General features: G+C 34.7%; 1 protein-coding gene across 1 annotated transcript in view; it reads right to left on the bottom strand.

Moving 5' to 3' along the window:
• Window positions 1–22,708, bottom strand: part of galnt18b (UDP-N-acetyl-alpha-D-galactosamine:polypeptide N-acetylgalactosaminyltransferase 18b) — a 122,532-nt gene that overhangs the window by 28,748 nt on the left and 71,076 nt on the right. Inside the window, exons 5-7 of the mRNA XM_051114617.1 lie at window positions 20,479–20,676; window positions 20,266–20,380; window positions 2,061–2,246 (exon numbers count right to left, since the gene is read on the bottom strand). Coding sequence (XP_050970574.1) covers window positions 2,061–2,246; window positions 20,266–20,380; window positions 20,479–20,676 — 499 coding nt within the window. The remainder of the gene's footprint in view (window positions 1–2,060; window positions 2,247–20,265; window positions 20,381–20,478; window positions 20,677–22,708) is intronic.

Here is a 22,708-nt window from a genome sequence, read left to right as displayed (position 1 = left end):
ATGGAGCACTGTAACATATGGCTGGAAGCAGAGCTGAGGGCTGGAGAACTATAAATGAGGTAATGGCTGCTTAATAGACAAAAACAACTGTATTTCTCTATGCATTCTAATCACTTTTCTGTGGTCTTTTTAACCAGATTTACTTTCCAATTATTTAAGTTATGGATAAATGTACAACACTGACTGGGTGCATAATTTTTATTCCCAACAACAGAGTGTTTATGGGTCACTCCTGTTCCTGTTTTTACTTGGTAACTAAATAATAATAATAACAATAATAATATGCTTGTGACATAATTTAAAGAGCAGGTCATCTGCAAAGCTGTTCATCAAAACTCCTCATCATGAATCGCCTTAAAGGAGAAGTCCACTTCCAAATCAAAGATTCACATATAATGTACTCACCCCCTTGTCTTCCAAGATGTTCATGTCTTTCTTTCTTCAGTCGTAAAGAAATTATGTTTTTTGAGGAAAGCATTTTTCTCCATGTAATGGACTGCTATGGTGCCCCGATTTTGAACTTCCAAAATGCAGTTTAAATGCGGCTTCAAATGATCCCAAATGTGGATGTAAACGATCCCAGCCAAGAAAGAAGGGTCTTATCTAGCGTAACGATTAGTTATTTTCATAAAAACAATACAATTTATATATTTTTAAATTTCAACAGCTCGTCTTATCTTACTCTGCCTGGACTGTTTTTAGGATATGCCGAAAAACTCCCAATCAGAGCAGAGTAGGATTATAGAAGGGAGGAGTTTACAGACATTTCGCTTAGAACTGCTTGAATTAACCTTTTTGAAATCATTGACAAATGACTCTATGTATAAATGTGTATTCTGAGAAAATTACAATGTTTTCTGACCCTAGATGCACTTAAACCTGTTGTAGGGGACTCCAACACAATATTAGAACACTTTGAAAAAACATATGACCTGCTCTTTAAGAAAGTATTTCTATAAAATGTTATATCAGACCTCTTAAATTCTCTGGTTAAGCTCAGCCAGTCAACGGTCAATGGCATTTAAAAGTGTCATCAATTAAAAAAAAGTGTAATTAAATTGTCTGGCCTTCCAGCATGCAGTAAAACGCCTTAAAATGGTCCAGAATGCTGCAGTACACCTGGTCTTCAGTGAACCCAAAAGGGCTCCCTTCACACCTCCTTTGTCTCGCTACACTGGTTGCCAGTATCTACCCACATCAGAATCAAACCACTGATGCTTGCCATATAAAATCTGCACCCTCCCACACACACTCACTTTTACACATCTACGCTTCCTCTGAGACTGCCTCATTGTGATGGAAGCATAAGCGCCACTCATTCACAGACCCCAGCACTTTCCAGAACATTCAAATTCACTGATGCTGGAATATTGCAAATGCCACCAGAACAACCATATCCAACTTATTTTTCAGTGCGGAAGTAAGCTGTTTTCTGTGAATGTGTGAGACTTCCACATTATTAGCCGCTGTAGGGAAATAAATAGACAAATAACAAAGAGCAGTAAATGGTAAAACTGTTTGCACTACACACACAGTGCGTTTATAATTAAGACATTAAATTAAAATAATATGGTAAGAAACAAAGGTTGTAATATCAAGCAGCAAAAAAGCTGTTTTGTAGAGCTACAAATAGCAGGAAGCAGATGACACCAGAAACATTAAATTTACAAATGGCTGTGCCTGCTGTTACAGGAAAATTAAGGTGGATAAATTCTTCTAAAGCCATGGTCACATGGATTTTGAGCATGTGAAATGCCTACAAACACTGCAACGGCTGCATATTATATCACACCCTTGCATGCACATAAATGGAAATCAATGTTACATTATATGTTACATTATATATATTAAAATTAATTACAATATAAACAATACTGCCATGAAACATACACATAAAACTTGAATTGCAACTTTTCTCCTTTGTCTCCTTTGGATGAATTGTGTTTTCGCATTTTTCATTTATAAGACATGTTAGATAAAAGCATCTGCTACTTAAGTGAATGTAAATGTCAACACAACTTTCCAGCGGCATGTGCAGCAGCTGACATAATAGACCTCACCTCTTGTGGAATGTTCCAGGCCATGTAGACGTGGCTTTTAAACTCATCCATCCACACTTCAGCCACTCTCAGAGCATTTCTGCGTACGTGGGCAGTAAGATCCTCGGTGTAGGGTTTGTGGGCACGCTCAATATGGGCGATACGAGCACAGGGCAACACCTCCACACTTCCTCCACACTGCCACACCTACACATACAGACACAAAGAATCTAAATAAAAATACATTCTCATGCTTACAAATAAAAAAGGCACAATGCTTGGCAAGACAGATCTACTTGTTGGCCCAGACTGAAGAGCAGATGAAGAGAAGATCTTGCATAACATTCTAAAACTAACGCTCATTTGGATCTCTTAAGAACACCCAGACCAACATAAACGCTAAAGAGTCTGAAAGGGAATTTAATATATGGTCGTGGAGTAAATAAGATTTAAAATAAGGGAAAGATAATGAATGCACCCATGCATGTGACCACTGACTCGGTTCCAAAACCAAGTGAGGCAGCTGTCTTCTATGGCAGTATCCTAACACAGATGGAAGCTCATAAGTGACTGATTTAGAACACTCTACAGTGCAGTATTCAAATAGTACGATGGCGTTTTAGTGCCATGTTAAAAAATAAGAAAAGATTACAAATCTAAAATTATGAGATTAAAGTTGTAATATTTCAAGAATGAAGTCGAAATTACGAGTATAAAGTTAAAATATTACGTGAATAAAGTCGAAATATTTTGAGAATTAAGTCGAAATATTACGAGAATAAAGTCAAACTATTGTGAGAATAAAGTTGAAATATTACAAGAATAAAGTCTAAATATTTCAAGAATAAAGTCTAAATATTTCGAGAATAAAGTCTAAATATTACAAGAATAAAGTTGAAATGTTTCCACAATTTAAATCGTAGAAATTAAAGTTATAATACAGCCTATATTGAGCATGAAAATGGCCCGGATTGAGAGCACTGGGAGAAATTGCCAGGCCACCGGAATTTATTTGAATATTGTTGCATCCGAGCAGCTGCATCATCTTACTGGGATGAGGAAGAGTGAACTTTAAGGATTCACAGAAACAGCTTAATATCAAGAAAAGGATATTTATTATTAGACTGAACAGGAACAACTTTTTATCTTAAAGGAGAAGTCCACTTCCAGAACAAAAATTTATGGATAATGTACTCACCCCCTTGTCATCCAAGATGTTCATGTCTCCGGTCATAAAGAAATTATGTTTCTATGGTGTCCCGAGTTTGAACTTCCAAAATGCAGTTTAAATGCAGCTTCAAACGATCCCAAATGCGGTTGTAAACTCGTCTTGTCTTACTCTGCCTGAACTGTTTTTTTCCAGTTCATGGCAGTTAGGGTATGCCAAAAAACTCCCATCTCATGTTCTCCCTCAAACTCAAAATTGTCCTATATCACAGTTTTACCTTTTTTGTTAGGGATGTTTGATCTTCTTTGCATGTTCTCTTTGCATAGTCTGGGTCGGTACTTCTGCAGCGATGTAGGATGATTTTGAAATGATTTTTGAAGTTGAGGGGGAAAAATCGATTGGAGTTTTTCAACATACCCTAACCGTCTTGAACCAGAATACACAGAGTTCAGGCAGAGCAAGACAAGACGAGTGTTTGAGATTAAAAAGTATTTAAATTGTATTTTTTTAAATGAAAAAAATCGTTTCGTTAGATAAGACCCTTCTTCTTCAGCTGGGATCTTTTACAACCGCATTTGGGATCGTTTGAAGCCGTATTTAAACTGCATTTTGGAAGTTCAAACTCGGGGCACATTACATGGAGAAAAATCCTTAAATGTTTTCTTCAAAAAACATAACATGCCACTTAAACTGAAGCGAATACAGCGATCTGTCACACCACATTAAAAAGCGTGAAAAACACATTATTGTAAGACACATTGTTTGTATTTCGCTATAAAACTGACAGAATTTGAAAGCTGAGACTTCGGAATTTCTCCCGGTGCTCCCAGTCCGGGCCATTTGCATGCGCAATAGGCTAAAATATACTCTTAAAATATTATAACTTTAATCTTGTGATTGCTACAAATTAATTCTAGTAATTTGGACTTTATTCTCAAATATTTCAACTTTATTTTCATAATATTTCGACTTTATTCTCGTAATTTCGATTTTATTTTCTAAATATTTTCAAAATATTTAAATTAATATTTAATATAATAAGTATAATAATATTTAATATAATAAGTATGTAATATCTTGCTTTAAAGAAATACACTTATTTTAATGTGTTGTCTAAAAATACCAAAGCACATGCAAAGTATAATTTTAACTGTAGAGTATTGTTCAATTTAAAGGTAATCATTACAATCATTACATTATTACTAATGTGTAATTACATACATATTAAATGCATAACAATATGAGGTTTCAATATAAAATAAATTAAATGTTTTAGTTTACATAAATGCTTGTCAGTGCACAAAATATACTTCAAAGACATAATGAAAGTGTACTATTATTAAAACATAATTATTAAAAGTGTACTTAAAAGTAAAATAGAAAAAGTAAAAAGCGGATATGTTATAGTGAGAAATCCAACTGTGTGAAATCCAACCAATGCTATTCACCAGCAACTATATCCAACTTTGCTGAACAGGTTGGTTCCAATGATGTCTTGAAAACTATGTTGGAGACAACGGCACATCAATATCCTAAGCTGAAAACCTGTCCAAAACACAATAGTATCCTGGTGAAAAGCTATTCTGTACTTTCTCAAAAAAAAAATATGAAGCTGCATATAGGACAAAAAGTTTTTTTACAGCAGCAATAAAATATGCACGTAACTACTATCTATGTGTAGACAAAACTTCCATTGCCCTGTCAAGAAGAGAACTGCATTGTGAAGGCATTGTTATGGTCAGGCAATTTTCAGCAACCACAGTCTGTGGAAAAATATGACAATCAGAGAGGTCAGGACTTCACTTTGAAGCCAGAGGAAAGATATCAAGATTGTGTCGAGTGTATTATGAGGCTGAGCAGTAGAAGCTATCAAGGATGCCCGATATACGCTTCACTCCAGCAGGTGCACTCTGCTCTCACTGTAGGGAGGAAGATGAAGCTGTCATTATAGCTCAAACAGCACTCCCTATCAATGTATTGCTCACTCTTAAAGGATGTTGGCACCGACAGCCATTTGAAGCGACAGGCCACATGAAGTCAATCATTTTCAATGAGAGCTGTCAATTCCCAGAAACACGAACGACTGTTGCAGATTCAAAAAAAAAAAAAAAAAGAACAGTTGACACTATCAAGTTTGGAATAATTAAGACTTTGTTTTTGTATTTAATGTTTTTGAAAGACGTCTCTTATGCTATCCAAGGCTGCGTGCATTTGATCAAAAATACAGTAAAACAGTAATGTTGTGAAATATTATTAAAATGTATAATAACTGTTTTCTATATTTTTGTCACAAATCCTGTCCATGGTCTTCTGTCTGCTTGCTGCCTTCTATTTATATTGACTCTCACACTACACAGTCTGTTACACATCATCCTGTACTACACTTCCCATGTTCCAAGAAAAGTGGTTTTATTAAAAATTCTAAAAGTTTTATTATTTTTTTTATTTTTATCAACATTATTGCTGGGCATTAATTGCATCCAAAACAAAAGTATAATATTGTATAATAATTGTTTGTATAATATATGTGTGTGTACTGTGTATATTTATTATGTATATATATAGGCACACACATACAGTATATATTTTAAAAATATTTACATGTATATATTTATATTCCTATAATTCAGATAATATATAAATATATTTAATATATAAACATAAAATATTTTTCTTAAATATATACATGCATGTATGTATATTTATATATGCGTAATAATACACAGTACACAGTACACACGCACACACATTATGTACACAAATACTTTTATTTTGGATGTGATTAATTATGATTAATTGTGATTAATCATTGCCCAGTGAAAACTCTTTGTGCTGCGTACTTTTAAGCAAACTTTTTTAAAGTAAACTCTTTTTTTTTAAAAGACACATTAATTTGATCAAAATTGACAATAAAAAATGTATGTTTTCCACAAACCTTTTCCACAACTTTTTTAAACAGTGATAAAATAAGAAACATCATTCATAACTCAGCACAAATAATTATAAAAAAAAACAAAAAAAAAACCACTTTAAATCAGTATATTGCAATGATTTCTGAAGGATTTTATAACCCTGAAGACTGGAGTCCTAAAAATGTACCTTTGCCATCACATGAGTGAATTATATTAAAATAGAAAAAAATTCTTTTAAACTGTGATAATATTTCATAATATTACCGTTTTACTGTCCCCCCCCAAATACTAAATATAAAGTAAATAAATATTATTCAAAAGTTTTTACCTGTAACGCAAGGAAATGAGCAGTCACGATGCAACAGCTACTAGTGGGAGTGCGGACAGCAGTCCGCTGCGTGATTCAGTCAGATAGAGCGGTCGAGTGTGAACGCCTACTAGCATCCAGAAGAGCAGTAACTCTGTGACCTTGAGCGATTTAATCGCTGTCAGTTTTAACACAACATGAAGAGAACAGGAGATCTGGTCAAGCACACACGCCAATTACTCTTGGTTGTGAGAGCACCTGCCCTGACTCGTGTAGCGCTTTGGTAAGTGGCTATATGAGGTGCTTGAATGGGGCCAAAAGAGTCAGTCGGTTCAAATCTAAAATCACACCAGGCTACAGTTATAAGCAGGAACACAATTAATCCTTGCTTTGAGTCAATTACGAGTAACCCTTCAATGAAATCAGCAGTTTCTATGACAATGGCACACCAGTGACATGCAGACTTGGAAACAGCATGTGGCACATTAAATTCACTCCCTTGGAAATGTCTGAAAGCAAAAGGTCCAAGGACAACCAGCTTGGATGGTTTCCCAGATCAGAACGGTGCAATTAAAAGCACTTACCATTACTATATACTTAAGTGGCAGTTGTTAAATTGAAAGAAAAGAGGCGAACCGAAATTCTCGGCGTGGGTGGAATTGCTGTTGTCACGGTTTATTGTCGTTGTTGACCATAGCGTGCATTAGCAGTCGCACTGCCCTGATATTTACTCCTGTATAATTTACCCTTGTCAGACTCAATGTTTGACAGTCACTGCTCTACCGTGAGTAACATGCGCACTGAACTGAGTAGTGGGTGGTTTAAAAATGTCTGTTCCTCCAGTATGTGCGCATATATGTGTGAATGTGTGACCGCCCGCTTTTATCCCTCTTTTCTGCCTGCCAATCCTCCTACGGACAGTCGCGGTTTCCCGAAACTAGAGCGGCACTGCCATTTGTCAGTACTAACTTTTGTCTCGCTGTTTTTTTAGCCTCCGGTGTGCTAACATTTACTCTCAAATGATCATTCAAATGCTTGAATTTGTTCTGCCGTGATGACACTGATTGGAGAGTACACTGGTTCAAATGAACCAAAATGTCATTCATTTCCCGGTGCAAACATTTGTTCAAGGGTGCTCAGTTTCCGTGGAGTGCACTCATATCATGGAGAGATGTTTAGGATAGCAAGAGTGGCAGAATCAACTGCTCGTGAAACAAGGTCCATGTCTAAAATTGAACATTAGCGTACACACTGAATATTTGCTGCTATCTTTTTTTAAATATGGCGTGAAGGGATAATGACCAGTCAGTACCTTAGCTTCAGGGGTTATTTTTGTGATTATGACTTACATTATGTTACATTATGTTGCTTATTATACAGCTACTTTTCAAGGAAACAAATAAGTGGACATTTTGATAATATTTTGATAAAACAATATTGATTTATTTTATTATGTGAGAGGAAAGGCACTGTGGAGTCACATGAGATACATGAAACTAGCACAGATGTCTATGTAAATTATACATTTTAATGCCAATTACAAATAAATAATTGATTGTGGTGACTGGCAATCAAAAGCCACGTAAGAGAATGGTGTTGCTATAAATTTAGAACTCAATTTAGGGTTTTGTTGATGGTTTTTAAGGTGTTGCATGGCATTGCCCCAAAATATATTATTGATCTTTTGATTCATTATCGAAATACAAGGAATATGAGATCTTTGAATCAGATGATTCTTCATTTTCTTAAAACTAGATTAAAATCAAAGGGTGATAGGGCTTTCTCAGTGGCTGCTTAACGTTTATGGAACCCTCTTCCAATGCATATTAAATCTTCCCCATTCATGGATGCGTTTAAGTCTAGATTAAAATCGTATCTTTTTAGTATAGCTTTTAGAATTGATTACACTATAAAAAATAAAGATTCTGTATTGGCATAAATGATTCCATGAAGAACCCTGAACATCCATGGAACTTTTCAAATGTAGAAAAGGTACTTTATGGTGGAAAAAAAAAAGGTTCTTTAGATTTTTAAAATGTTCTTCATAATGGTTCTTTTAAGAACTGTTCACTGAACTGGTTCTTTGGGGAATCAAAAATGGTTCTTCTTTGGCATCACTGCAAAAGCAACCCTTTGGAACATTTGTTTTTAAGAGTGAAAAGTGATCAGGATTTAATTTTGTTTGTAAAGTACATAATGGTGCTGGAAAGCACTTTGGTTGATGGCAGTTGTTTTTAAATGTGCTATAGAAATAGAATTTGTATCGTATTGTATTAAAAATCTTAAATCTTGGAGGTCTTTTAAAATATGTGTCCAAAAAATATGGTAAATAATACAGCTGATATTACTTCTTGTAGTTCATTAGTCTTTCTGGAAATACAAAGTCAATTTGAGCATTCCATGAAGTGTGGTCTTTGTATAATGCACATTTTGGCAAATGTAAGTGGGCTGTTTGAGTACACTCTTAAAAACAAAGGCTCCAAAGGGGTGGTTCTATGGTGATACCTTAAAAGAACTATTTTTGGTTCCTCAAAGGACCTTTAAGTGACCAGTTCTTAAATTAACCAGTTTGAAGAACATTGTAAAAATCTAAGGAACCCTTTTCCACTATAGAGAACCTTTTCTGCGTTTGAAAGGTTCCATAGATGTTCAAGGTTCTACATGGAACCATCAATAACAATAAAGAACCTTTATTTTTAAAAGTGTATGTGCATAGGAAATAGGGTACAATGGAGCTAAAGGCACACCCTAAGAAAAAAATGTGCTTTTCACTGCACTCAAAGTGTATGATTGCAGAAAAATATATACGTTTGAACTGAACATTTTTGGAGCAACAGATTTTATGTGGGAAAAGACAAGACATTTGTACTATTCTCTGCTTATTTTGATAAATAAAACAATTAATTTTTGTTCAATAAATATATAATATAATATATTTTAAAATACAGAAACCAAATCTTTTTAAAATCTAAAGATTCTGAAACCATTGAAGGAGATCCCAAAGTAATTGAATATATACTTACTGTAGTAACAACAAATTATATTTTATTATATGATATGAGAAATGGCATGTTTTTAAAGATGATGGTTTCATTCTAAACATGATGATTATCTCTAAGATGGACACCCATCATAATATATGATATTTACCATCTGAATGTAACATGTCAACAAATGGAAAAGTCAGCCTTCTATTACTTATCATGTTAATTATTGTGCCTTTTAGCCCCAACAGCAGGGGCGCATTTTACCCCAAATACCATCTTTTTGCATATTCTTTCGTAATTTAAAAACTGGTGTTTTAATTATCCTAAAAAAAAACTGAAAATCATTAAGACGACCTTTGTCTCAAGATATACTCAAAACTTTTAACGATTCTCATTTGCTACTTAAATCTACAACATTTTTAAAAACATTAAATGTTAGATCAAGCAAGCACAGAATCAATTCCTGCTGCCCGCAATCGTGTCAAAGATCAGGCAAATTTGCACATGTATCTTAAAAAAACATATGTTTTGGAAAGTGCTACACCACGTTTTTCTGCCATCTAGTGGTTCAGAGGAAAATAATATCAAAGGCGCCTCCTAGCCCCATTGTACCCTATTCATATATTGTGCACAGTACCTCTGGTAAAATGTTCTTCACAGAGTAACAGTTCTGTTTAGAACCATGTCACTCTGAAGAGTCATTTCACAGGATTCGTTTTTCCCGCCCCTTTTTTTCTTTTTTTTTTTTCAAATCTGTAACTGTTGCCACCTCATTATTGATTTCCTGAAGCTCAACCATTCAACTACACAGACCGTCAAAACATTCAACAGGTACTTCATATCCTTTTTAAAATGTCTACAAGTGTTAACTTTCAAATTATAACTATTTTCCTACCAATCATGTCTTTTTCTTCTTTTACATTTTTAACAGATGTGACCAGCTCTGTTAAGTTGAGGATACCTCTCTTCTCCACTTATCAAGTGACACTCAGATACTATATATATGATCCATATTTTTAGAGCTCTCAATTATTATGGGCTTATGCATAAACATGCCCAGTCACAAAAACATTAAAGCTATTCCATAACTTTTTATTACTTTTTCTTTTTAACATTGTGCGCTCACTATCCATTCACAATGGCTACATTTTGCCTTCGTAAACTGAATTGCTTCTACTTAAAGAAATAAAAGAGATGCACTGTGACTCTAAACTCAATTGTGCATTTCTATCTAGACAGATGCTGCCAAACCCAACCACCTCATCATCTGAAGATAGAAACTGGCGCTCAACCAAAATACTCACATAATGATAGACATAAAGACATCATAGAGGATTGCGAAGATATTGCACTGGAACTTGGTCTTCATTACTTCATAATTTTAATTTGATTCTGTTTGTTTTTAGTCATGTTGAATGTCAATTATCTTTTCGGAATAAATTTAGCCCTGTCATTTCTGCTACAATTTCCCAATATAAATAAAAGTACCTTATTGACATGGGTACAAGATAGATACTGTAGGTTGGGGTTAAAAAGCATAACATTAATAATAATAATATTAATGAAAATAAACTATTATTAAAAGCTAAGTTCTTTATAATACCATTAAGCTTCATATAGCATTTTTAAAGCATTTCAAATGACCAAAAATGGTTCTTCTATTGTTACAAGCCAAAGACCCCAAATCTGGTATTGTTTAGAAACATTTTTCTTAATAGTATACATACTGGTTACTGAAGATGTAGTAGTAATCTATCCATTCTCTCCCATCATAGATAGAGGAGAGAAATGTGGTATCAACGCTGAAGATAACACCAACATACTGTGATGTGCATGCTTGCACAAAGTATTTTTGTATCTAATTTGCAAGCCTGCAAACCTCTAATGAAAACGACTTGCAAGGATGACATGTCTATAAATACTTCCTCAGAGTTTCTGTCACCTCGCTGTTGAGTTTCCCACAGTGAACTAACTGTGTAGCAAGTCAACAATCCACATCTGAGAATCTGAGTCACTGTTCACTGAGTAAAACCAATGAGAAACGAGAAAGTATGTAAAACCACATTAATCAATTACGCTCCAGCAGTCCTAGACAGTCGCTTAAGACAGCAGAGTGTGCTGACATGACTCTTTATTGTAGCTAACGGTAGCTATGTTTTATTTCAGACTAGAAAAGGCCATCTGTTTCAACTTCTGAGGTGCTCCATCAGCAAAGCCTCATTCCCTTTGGATGCAGAAGGACAGAAAGAGCCCTCACAAAATGCGGCTCGATGCCCTTCAGACCTTGGCCTACTGCAAAAATACCAGCAACACGCTCTCGTTTTCCTTCACCCTTTATCTCAGCGCCCTCCCAAAGGAGACTATATACTAAGCATGCTTTGAATTTACATAGCAAAGTGCAGAAATGTTCTCTGGTAGCTTGAATGGATCGATGGAGTTTGATTTGCTTTAGTGAGCAAACAATGATTCATAAGCAAAACATCAGAATCCATGTAGACTAGTGCAGAATTAAATGAAGAACAAAAGTGAATATTACTTCCACTTCACACCACTCTCATACTGTGGTCTGAAACGCTGTCAACACGGACAAGCAAAGGGACACAAACAGATAAAAAACACAGTTATAACACACTAAATATCAAAACTAACTGTTATATAACACATTATATCAATCCCACAAATTCCAGGTCCACGTCATATTTCACTGTATAATAAAGTGACAAACTAAATACATTATATTTTGAATAAATTTAAGGGGTGAGAACCAAAAGGCGTAAGTGAAACTTCACCAACTTTACCAAAACAAAAATTTACCATAGCTTGATATGACTTTGTGTACCGATTTCAGTGGTTTATAATAAAAAATTGTACTCTCATGGATGACAGTATACTTTTGCCAGAAAGAACTCATCAAAAGCTTTCATTTGATGCAGAAAGAATGAATGAATGAATGAATGAATGAATGAATAGAATATGATAAATATGACAAAATAAGAAAATATATTTACTGTGAATGAGATGACAAAATATAACATTACTGTAAAGCAGATAGATAAAATAAAATAAAATGCATAATTTTCTTTTTTTTATTGACAAAGGATAATATATTTTGGATTAAAAAATATAACATTACTGTGTCTATTTAAAATAAGTAAAATAAAATAAAATAATACTTTTTAAATAGATACATGGAGATAGATATATATTTATAAAATAAATAGAATGAATAATGACAAAATATGAAAACATATTTCATTTTCTTTACTGTGAGATGACAAAAGAAAATATATTTTAGATGAAAAATATAACAGTACTGTAATCCAAATAGATAGATAGATAGCTAGATAGATAGATAGATAGATAGATTATTCATATGTATATATACTTAAATATACATAAATGTGCTGTCATAGAAATCTTACAAATAAAAACAAATCTTAATGATCTTAAAATATGCTTCATTTCTTTATGAAAGCTATAATTATTTTTTTATTTAGTGATTTTGGGATGAAACATGACCTGGAATGTTGCATTTTTTCTCCATTTCATGAGAACCACCCCATGCTTAGACCACAATAGTCAATTTTGGTTGTTTTATACTGAACCGTCAAATCTCTGCATGGCCTATTTATTTTATCTCTGGTACACTATAATTCGCTTACATGTTCCACATAATGTCCTTTATTTTTTCAAGTGATTCAGTGTGTGTACAGACTCCATCTGCATATTGCATAAATGCTTCATGAGCTTTATCGCACAACGCTCTAATCTCCGTTTATCACCTCAGAAGGCTTCAGACATGTGATTCATTTGCTTCTCACCCACTTAGCATTTAACACTGATTGAGGACATAGTACGTCTACCTCTGTACAGAAAGGCAAACAAAGTCTACTATTTTTATTTGAAATAGTGATCTCTGATACACGTAGATTTGAAAATTGCCTTTCTCGCTGAGCCTTTAATCTGCACACACATAACTCACCATCTCATTGTCAGCATAGTGCTGCCATAATATACTCCAGACGGATGAAACCCACTGGGAATTGTGGGTAAAGTGAGGTAAGAGGTAGTAGCGCCTCTAATCTGACTAAAGCACCTCTGCCTTCTCTCAGCAGCCTGTCCTTTCATTGCTTTTACCATAATCTGGTATAAACAGAGACATGAACAAATCTAGCACACTGTGTCTCTGTGTGCCGTCTGGTGCAATCAGAACGATTCACTTTCCATTTATCCACAAACCAGCGAGGGACAGTGAAAAAGTATGTCTCTGAGAAAATTGTGCATGCTTTCAGAGAAGAGCAATCAGTGGCCCATTATCAAGCATAAAAATCTTAAAAGCATGCCATTCACTGAGGGAAAATTACCAGGGAGGGAAATGCCACCCTACTCTCTCCTTTAGCGTGATTGATGATTATATTTCACTATGCTTGGAGAGAGTGGTCATAGCTTTGAAAGTCAAGCCATTTTAGGGTTGTGCTGACTCACAGAGAGGACAGGAGGGGACAGGAAGTTTGCCCTCTAGTTTCTGAATTTTATGTTTCACACACACACACACACACACACACACACACACACAGTACCTACGTATATATATATTTTTTATTTTGTCATCAGCAGTGCCCAATGTCATTTAAACACTTTTAAGTGCTGCTTAATGGAATAATTCACCCAGAAAATAACATTTGACAATTTACTCACCCTTATGCCAGCCAAGATCAGTAAATTAGTTTGTTTCTTCATTGGAACTGATTTGTAGAAATTTAGCATTACATCACTTGCTTACCAACGGATACTCTTCGGTCAATGGGTGCCGTCAAAATAAGAGTCCAAACAGCTGATAAAAACATCACAATAATCCACACAACTCTACAAGTAAACCACAATCCACATGACTCCAGTCCATCAATTAACTTCTTGTTACGGAAAAAACTGCATGTTTGTAGCTAAAATATGAGTCCTCCATCTATAATCACTTTGTACTGTGAAAAAGTCAGCTTGTCTGAATCAGGAGAGAAATATGCACAGATTCAGCACTGTTTACAAAAAAAAAAAAACAGTTCCAAACAAATATTTATTTTTTTTTTTCACTGGAGAAAGCGGTATTAAGGAGTATGGCGGGAATTTATGGTTTACAGTTCAAACACCTTAATGATGGATTTGGTTATTACAAACACGCAAACGTTTACTTCGCAAGATATTAATTCATGGACTGGAGTGGTGTGGACTACTTGTCTATCATTGTGATGTTTTTATCAGCTGTTTGGATTCTCATTCTGACAGCACCCAGAAAGAAACATTTACTAAAAATATACTCACCCTCAGGCCAGCCAAGATGTAGATGGGTTTGTTTCTTCATCAAACAGATTCAGAGAAATTTAGCATTACATCAGTGGCTCACCAATGAATACTCTGTGGTGAATGGGTGCCGTCAGAATGAGAGTCCAAACAGCTGGTAAAAACATCACAATCCACAAAACTCTACAAGTAAACCAGAATCCACATGACTCCAGTCCATCAATTAACTTCTTGGTAAGCAAAAAGCTGCATGTTTGTAGCTAAAATATGAGTCCTCCATCTGTAATCACTTTGTACAGTCAAAAGATCAGCTTGTCTGAATCAGGAGAGAAATATGCACAGATTAAGCACTGTTTACAAACAAAAACAATCCAAAAAAGTCCCAAACAAATATGTTTTTTACTGGAGGAAGCATTATTATGGATTATGGCCAGAATTGATGGTTTACAGTTCATTTCATGGACTGGAGTGGTGTGGATTACTTGTCGATGATTGTGATGTTTTTATCAGCTTTTTGGATTCTCATTCTGACGGCATCCAGAAAGAAACATTTACAGGGTTCCCACACCTTGATTAACTTCAAATTCAAGGACCTTTCAAGGACTTTCCAGATCCAATACCGTCAAATTCAAGGACTTAATATGGGGACACATTTCAAGTGAGAGCAAGGTTACATTGTGTTACCTTGTAAGATACATTGTTACAGTTTTCATGTGTCAAACACAATTATGCAAAAAAGATTTTTTTGCATTTACTTTTGGCCATATGAGAGAGATCTGACAGATCTGACAGAAATGCATGCAACTAATGTAAATCAAGCAAGCTAGGCCACGAAATGTTAGTGAAATAACACATTAGCGGATCGGAGAAAATGATATGGATTTTTTTCCAGAAAACTTATATCTATGGATGGTTATTTAAAAAAAAAAATTTCCGATTCACAAACTTTCAAGGATTTCAAGGACCCGTGGGAACCCTGCATTTACTAAAAATATACTCACCCTCAGACCAGCCAAGATGTAGATGGGTTTGTTTCTTCATCGAACAGATTTAGAGAAATTTAGCATTACATCAGTGGCTCCTCTGTGGTGAATGGGTGCCGACAGAATGAAAGTCCAAACAGCTGATAAAAACATTACAATAATTCACACAACTCACACAAGTAAACCACAATCCACACGACTCCAGTCCATCAGTTAAGTTCTTGTGAAGCAAAAAGCTGCGTGTTTGAAAGCTAAAATCTGAAGCTAAAATATGAGTCCTCCATCTAAAATCACTTTCTTCTAGGGATGTCACAATTCTCAATATAATATCGAACCGTTCGGTACGACATCCACGGTTCAATACGCGCTTGTGAATTGCGGTTTTCCGGTTTTGCATTTACATAATTTCATTGTTTTATTTCTCTCTGAATTTGCTGTATGTGTGCCCATGATTTCACGTGCTGAGATGAGGAAATGCTTCCCCGCTTATTTTTGAAAAAGCAACACATGTAGAGCATCTTCCCTTCTAATGACATGCAATGACAAGCCTTTCTAAACCTGTTGTCCAACAAAAGAGTTACAAAAACAAAACTTATAAAAAACATTATAACTTGTTTTTAATTCACAACATCAGTCAAGTGTTTAAAATAACTTCCTTACAAGATCTGATGTGGATTCTTATCACAGAATGAGGCAGACAATAATAAATTCTATACTCATATTCTATGTTTGTAGATTAACAATGGCTTACAGATATACTTAATCATTATGAAAATACACAAGATGGCTTGAAGAACACAGATAAACCATATATTGTTGCAGACGAGTGTTTATTGTCCTTACATTTCATCATTCAAAGGGTTTAACGTTATATCTTGTTTTTATTCAGTTACAGCGATAGTGATGCCTTTATCCATATTAGAGATTTCCTGGCTGGAACGGAACATAATACTTCTTTGATGCCTATGTGGATTTTCTGCACGAGGGCGCCCTCTGGCGTCCAGTATGAATGAAACCCGTCCTATTTTGCGTAAAAATCGGAAAAATAATATCTCTTTCAAAAGAAATATTAAGCAGACATATAATAATCCACGTTTTTTTCAGTGTACAGATGTTTACAGGAGTATTTTGTTGCAAAAAAAAAACAAAAAAACACATTGATGTGGCAAGCTATTAGAACCGAACCGAAAACCATGGTTAAAAACTGTATTGTTGCATCCCTACTTTCTACAGTGGAAAAAGTCATCTCGTCTGAATCAGGAGAGAAATATGCACTGTTTACAAGCAAAAACAGTTCTAAACAAATATGTTAGTGGATTACTTTTAGCTTGGACATTCATTCTGACGGCACCCATTCACTACAGAGGACCCATTGGTAGGTAAGTGATGTAATGTTAATTTTTTCCAAATCTGTTCTGAAACACATTCATCTACATCTTGGATGACCTGAGGGTGAGTAAACTCTCAGCAATTTTTCATGTTTGGGTGAACTATTCCTTGAAGTGTCTAAATACTTTTTGGGGTCACAGTATGCTTGAAGGTTATTATTGGCTTCCTTAAGGGATTATAATGGCTCTCTGCTCAGGTACAGCACACTTATTAAGACTGTGCTAGGACGGAGGCAAAGGCACACACAAATAAACCAGCAAATAAACTGCAGTATAAATGGAAAGGAGAACAAACAGGGTCTGAAATGCGACTGACATAAGGGTCACTGAATATTTGGGTTTTATTGAAGGCTATTTTGAAATATCCCCCCAGTGAGTGACGGATTTTATTAGATTGTTTATAATGGTGGGAGGTTATGATGTGTGACCTGTTCTCTTACCAAATGAATATCTTCCAGCCTAAACACATACAATACCAGTAAAAAGTTTGGAATTTTTCAATGCTTTTGAGAGAGGTACAGAGTCTTTTGCTCACAAAGGCATAAAGCCATTAATATTGTGAAACGTTATTAAAATCCTTCTACTTCTTTCAAAAAAATTAAAAATCTTAATAATTTCTTTTGACTGGTTGTGTACTCTGCACTTAGATATTCAGACTCTTAATCATTTTTTCTTAATTACAAATCCTGCATTGACATTTTGCTCTCAGATATATTTTTATTCCTAGCATTGAAACTGAAAATGAAAGAGATACTATTTTATATTCTTTATGAAAATTAACTGAAATATGTATTCAGCCCTTGTGTCCCCCAGATTAAAACTAACTTCTCAAACATTCGCTCAAACATCAATTAAAAACCACCACATTTCCTGGCTAAAACCCCCATAGGACATTTGGGTTTACAGTTTATAATGAGTCATTATTCAGGTTGTAAGTTTGAAGGGCATACAGTATGTGAAATGAATACTAAAGAGTCATTCTATGAAGTTAGAAATTAAGTCAAACAAATGCATAAGTAAGGAAAACAATATCCAAGTGTTTATGTGTCCCAGCAGGCAATGCTATTTCAATTATAAAGAAATGGAAGCTGCATCAAAACCACCCAGACGTTGCCTAGAAAATGCTGCCCTATGAAACTCCTCGCACAAACAGCAGGAGACTTGTGAGAGCAGCCACATAAAGGACAATGTTTGCTTTGAGAGTTCAGTATCTGAAAACAGAGTAAAGGTGCACCAGTCAACCATATCAGGAAGCCTGTGTAACACCGGCCTGTAGAGGAGGGTGGCCCAGAAAAAGAAATATGTGAAGCAAATGTGTGGTGCAAATCTCACTCTGCTCAAATCTAACACCTCAAAAAACACCATACCTTCAGCGAAAGTGGTAGTTTTCATGACAAGGGCTGCTTTTCATCAGCACAGACCCGGTGCAGTGTTAAAACAAAAGTATGAATCGATGATACAAAATATAGGGCTGTACTGCAAGAGCTTCGGGAAACAAAAACGGCACAGAAAATAACTTTTCAATCTTGGATTTGTAATTCAGTAAAAACAGAAAGTAGAAAAGGCCTGGACATTTTTGCTAACATTTAAGCTAAATCTAGCAATTCACTGTTAAAGAAAATATGATTAAAATAGGATTAGAATAGGAAATAGAATAGGATTGTTAAATAGGTTGCACTATTTACATTGGGGATGCATTGGTATATCATGGTATGAAAAACTGGGGTTTTAATATAATAATATTGGCTTTATGAAAAACTACCTGTGTAATGTGCACTTAATTTTAACATTTAATATTATACCATTGTACCAAATGAGAGGATTCCCAGTATAGTTTACAGCATTAGTTGAGAAAGAGTTTTTCTTTAAGAAACAGTTGAGGTCAAAAGTTTGCATCCCCCTTTTAGAATCATTTAAAATGTTAGTTATTTTACTAAAATAAGAGGGTTCATACAAAATGCATGTTATACTGACCTGAATAAGATATTTCACATAAAAGATGTTTACATATAGTCCACAAAAGAAAATAATAGATGAATTTATAAAAAATGACAGTTCAAAAGTTTACATCCCCTTGATTCTTAAAGGAGAAGTCCACTTCCAGAACAAAAATTAACAGATAATGTACTCAACCCCTTGTCATCCAAGATGTTTTTCTTTCTTCAGTCGTAAAGAAATTATGTTTTTTTGAGGAAAACATTTCAGGATTTTTCTCCATATAATGGACTGCTATAGTGCCCCGAATTTGAACTTCCAAAACACAGTTTAAATGTGGCTTCAGATGCGGTTGTAAACGATCCCAGCTGAGGAAGAAGGGTCTTATCTAGTGAAACGATCTGTTATTTTCATTAAAAAAAATACAATTTAAATACTTTTTAATCTCAAACACTCATCTTGTCTTGGTTTGCCTGAACTCTCTGGTTCAAGACCATCAGGATCATTCAGGTAAAAACACAGTATTAAGAATCAAGGGGATGTAAACTTTTGAGCAGGGTAATTTTAAAATTCAACTATTATTTTCTCTTGTTGACTATGTGTAAACATCTTTTATGTGAAATGTCTTATTCAGGTCAGTACTAAATAAACAGGGGGATGCAAACCTTTGACCTCAACTGTATTTGAAATAATAAAGAAATAATACATGTGCATTTTCAATAATAATTGGCACTAGTCGTGCTGAGTTTGCAGTATGTTAGACTTATGGACATTTTACTGAAAATGTCTTCTAATTCTTGGCACTTTATTTTACTTTTTATTTATAAAGAAAGTATTTTATGAGAAAATGTTGAAATAATTGGGGGAATACATTAGATTAATCGATTCATCAATTAAGAAAAAAAAAAAAAAAGATTAAAAAATGTTAGTAGCAGCCCTAAACTCCCTAAGTGTCTTGTCTTGCTCTACTTCATCTCAAACTATTTAAAACATTTTATTATAGATGTAGTTTTAATAACCTCACTCACACTGATGCCGGATGTCAGGGTGATGAAAAAAAGCTAGCTCTCATTTTTAAAGTGCATAACGATTACAACCAGATCAAAAGAATACAGTAAAGAGATACAGCAAATGGTGCCAACTTGAACTATCCTGCCAAGAAAGGAGGGCCATTAGAGTCATTAATCCTTCAAGAGCGAATCCATTATCTTCATTACCCCATAGCATGCTCTGAATGATATAGTTTCTCACCCTTACACCCAGCTCCACATTCTCTCCTCCGTAAATCTCCATGCCTTCATCTAGCAGACCGATCTCTGCAAAGTACTCCCTGTCCACCACAAAGCAGCCAATCAGGGCTGGACTCCTGGAGACATGCAAGTTAGTAAATAAATAAGTAAATAAATAAATTAATTAATTAATAAATACTAATTCATTCCCAAATTAAGTAATTGAACAAAATACCTGATTGGAGCAGAGCTATTGTTCAAGTTCCACCAGGATTTTGGTGGGTTCAGATACCGGCACCACAGTTCCCAGTCAAAGCCCTGAGCGGAGAGTGGGTACTCTTCAATCTCAAATGTGTCATATTTGATATTGTCAAAAGATGGAGATATAATTCTGGTTCTGTCTTCTTTGATCCTTTGGAGAATAGGCTCAGCCCTGTAGACATAACAATAAAATCATTTACCACCTAGTAAACATGCTTTGCTCCAAAAATAAAAAAGGCATTTTTTGAGTATGAAACGTGAGGCTGAACAGGCAATGCATTCTCAACACGATTAAATAACAAACAGTGCCTATTCAGTCGGCTCATCCTCAGTACTATTTTAGGACTGATTCTTCTAGAGAGATGCAAATTGTGCAGTACAGTGCGGCTTTAAATCGCATCAAAGCTGATTAAAGGCAGAAAAATTCTGGGTGGTATTCAAATTGCACTGACATATCTGGGTCAGACTGCTATGAGAGAAACCATGGTGTGCCAACTCTAAGATCCAAAACTTCTTTTGATGATGAAGGGCATCTATATGAAGGTCCAGGTTAAAGCAACTGTTCAAATGTTCAAATGAACTCGATGTGTTGCCAAGTTTGAAAATAAAGTGTGAACAAAATCTGAAAGTTAGAGATGAAGATTTTAAGTGAATAGAGCCTTAATTTAAAAAAAAAAAAAAGACACATGCCGGTGGTGATATAAAAGGTACACATTTTGTGACATTTTCAAAGCAAAATGTCCAGTGAGTGCACTACAGGAATCATTTTTTTTCTGAAAACGACTGGCATAGTTTTATTACATCGGTTGTTATATGGTGGCAGTTTGAAAATATCCAGTAAAAGTTTAATGCTCTGTCATATTTGAAAATAATAAACACCAACACTAAACCCTACACTAAACCTAAGTGATATTTTTAACAAAAGCAAACAGCACATTTGCTGAAGCAAGCATCCCATTTTAGCTTGTTTCTACATATTCTGAACACTTCTTGGTGACTTCCCTAGTAAAAGATAAATATACTAAATATACTAAAATATATTTGAAATGCATTTAATTAATTCAAAGTATACAACAAATGCATTTACGTATTTATGTACTTAAAAATAGCCTGCAATTGTACTTTTGGTATACTACACTTGTATACTTAAAGTCTGCTATATTGGAACTAATTTTGTACTTAATGCGCTTTAATTATGGGGAATAGTAGTGCTGAAGTCCAACTAAAGATATACTGATGTATATTTAATTGTGCTAAAGTGGAACTATTGCAGGTATACTTTAGGTACACTTTAAATATCTTACATTTAAAGGCCAGTATTATTCAAAGATCATACAGTCCTCATAAATAGTGACATTAAAACACAATTTAGGCTTAATAAGAAGAAATATGCATTGTGCACAAGTAGTACACCAAATAAAGTTAAATTATCTTAGTATGAAATAAATGCATTTTAAATATATTATTTTTTTTACTAGGGTTATGTTTCTTGGGACTCGCACCCGAGCGCTCCACATCGCAAGTGCACAGCTGTACCGGGTGCGCTACCGAGCAAGTTTACTATGCCCGAAAAGCTATACATATGGAACAAATTATGTGATCCAAATGTTGAAATGTATCAGTGTACAAATCAAGCAAAATTGTTAGTGTTTATAAATGAATAAACTTCCATGTAATCAAAATTTTGAGAAAACAATCGTTGGTGTTTTAGTGCTTCCGATTGTTTATTGCTTCTTACTGTTCATTTCAGCTGAAAATTGCAGAGAATTGACTCTATGCACGATCACTTCCGCGTTTGGTCTCAGTCCGCTCAGTTACATCCGGTGCAGCACCGGAAGCCGTTTTCGCTATTGGTTATAACTGTGTGAAACTGGAGCAGGAGAAGATACTTACATACTTTACTCGCTGTTTACAAGAGCTTCCCTGCATAAATGTAAATGACGTTAATCGTATCGTGAGGCAATCAGCTCAGCAGTGAGAAAGGGAAGGGCTTCAAATGATGTATTTAGAGTTACATCGACAATTTTGAGGGCGAGTATTGTCATGCTATAAGTTAATGTTATACGAATATCGATTCTAGCCATCTTCGTTTCTCACAGTTTATGTCTTTGCATGTATGTATGTATTTATTTATTTATATATCTATCTAGTTACATTTTATGTACATTGCATCTTATGTGATTTTTTTTTATTAATATACATTA

The sequence above is a fragment of the Labeo rohita genome, chromosome 7, assembly GCF_022985175.1.
Source record: "Labeo rohita strain BAU-BD-2019 chromosome 7, IGBB_LRoh.1.0, whole genome shotgun sequence".
Classification (NCBI taxonomy): Eukaryota; Metazoa; Chordata; class Actinopteri; order Cypriniformes; family Cyprinidae; genus Labeo; species Labeo rohita.
Note: the sequence above shows the minus strand (reverse complement) of the source record. Positions and strands in the feature narration are given on the sequence as shown.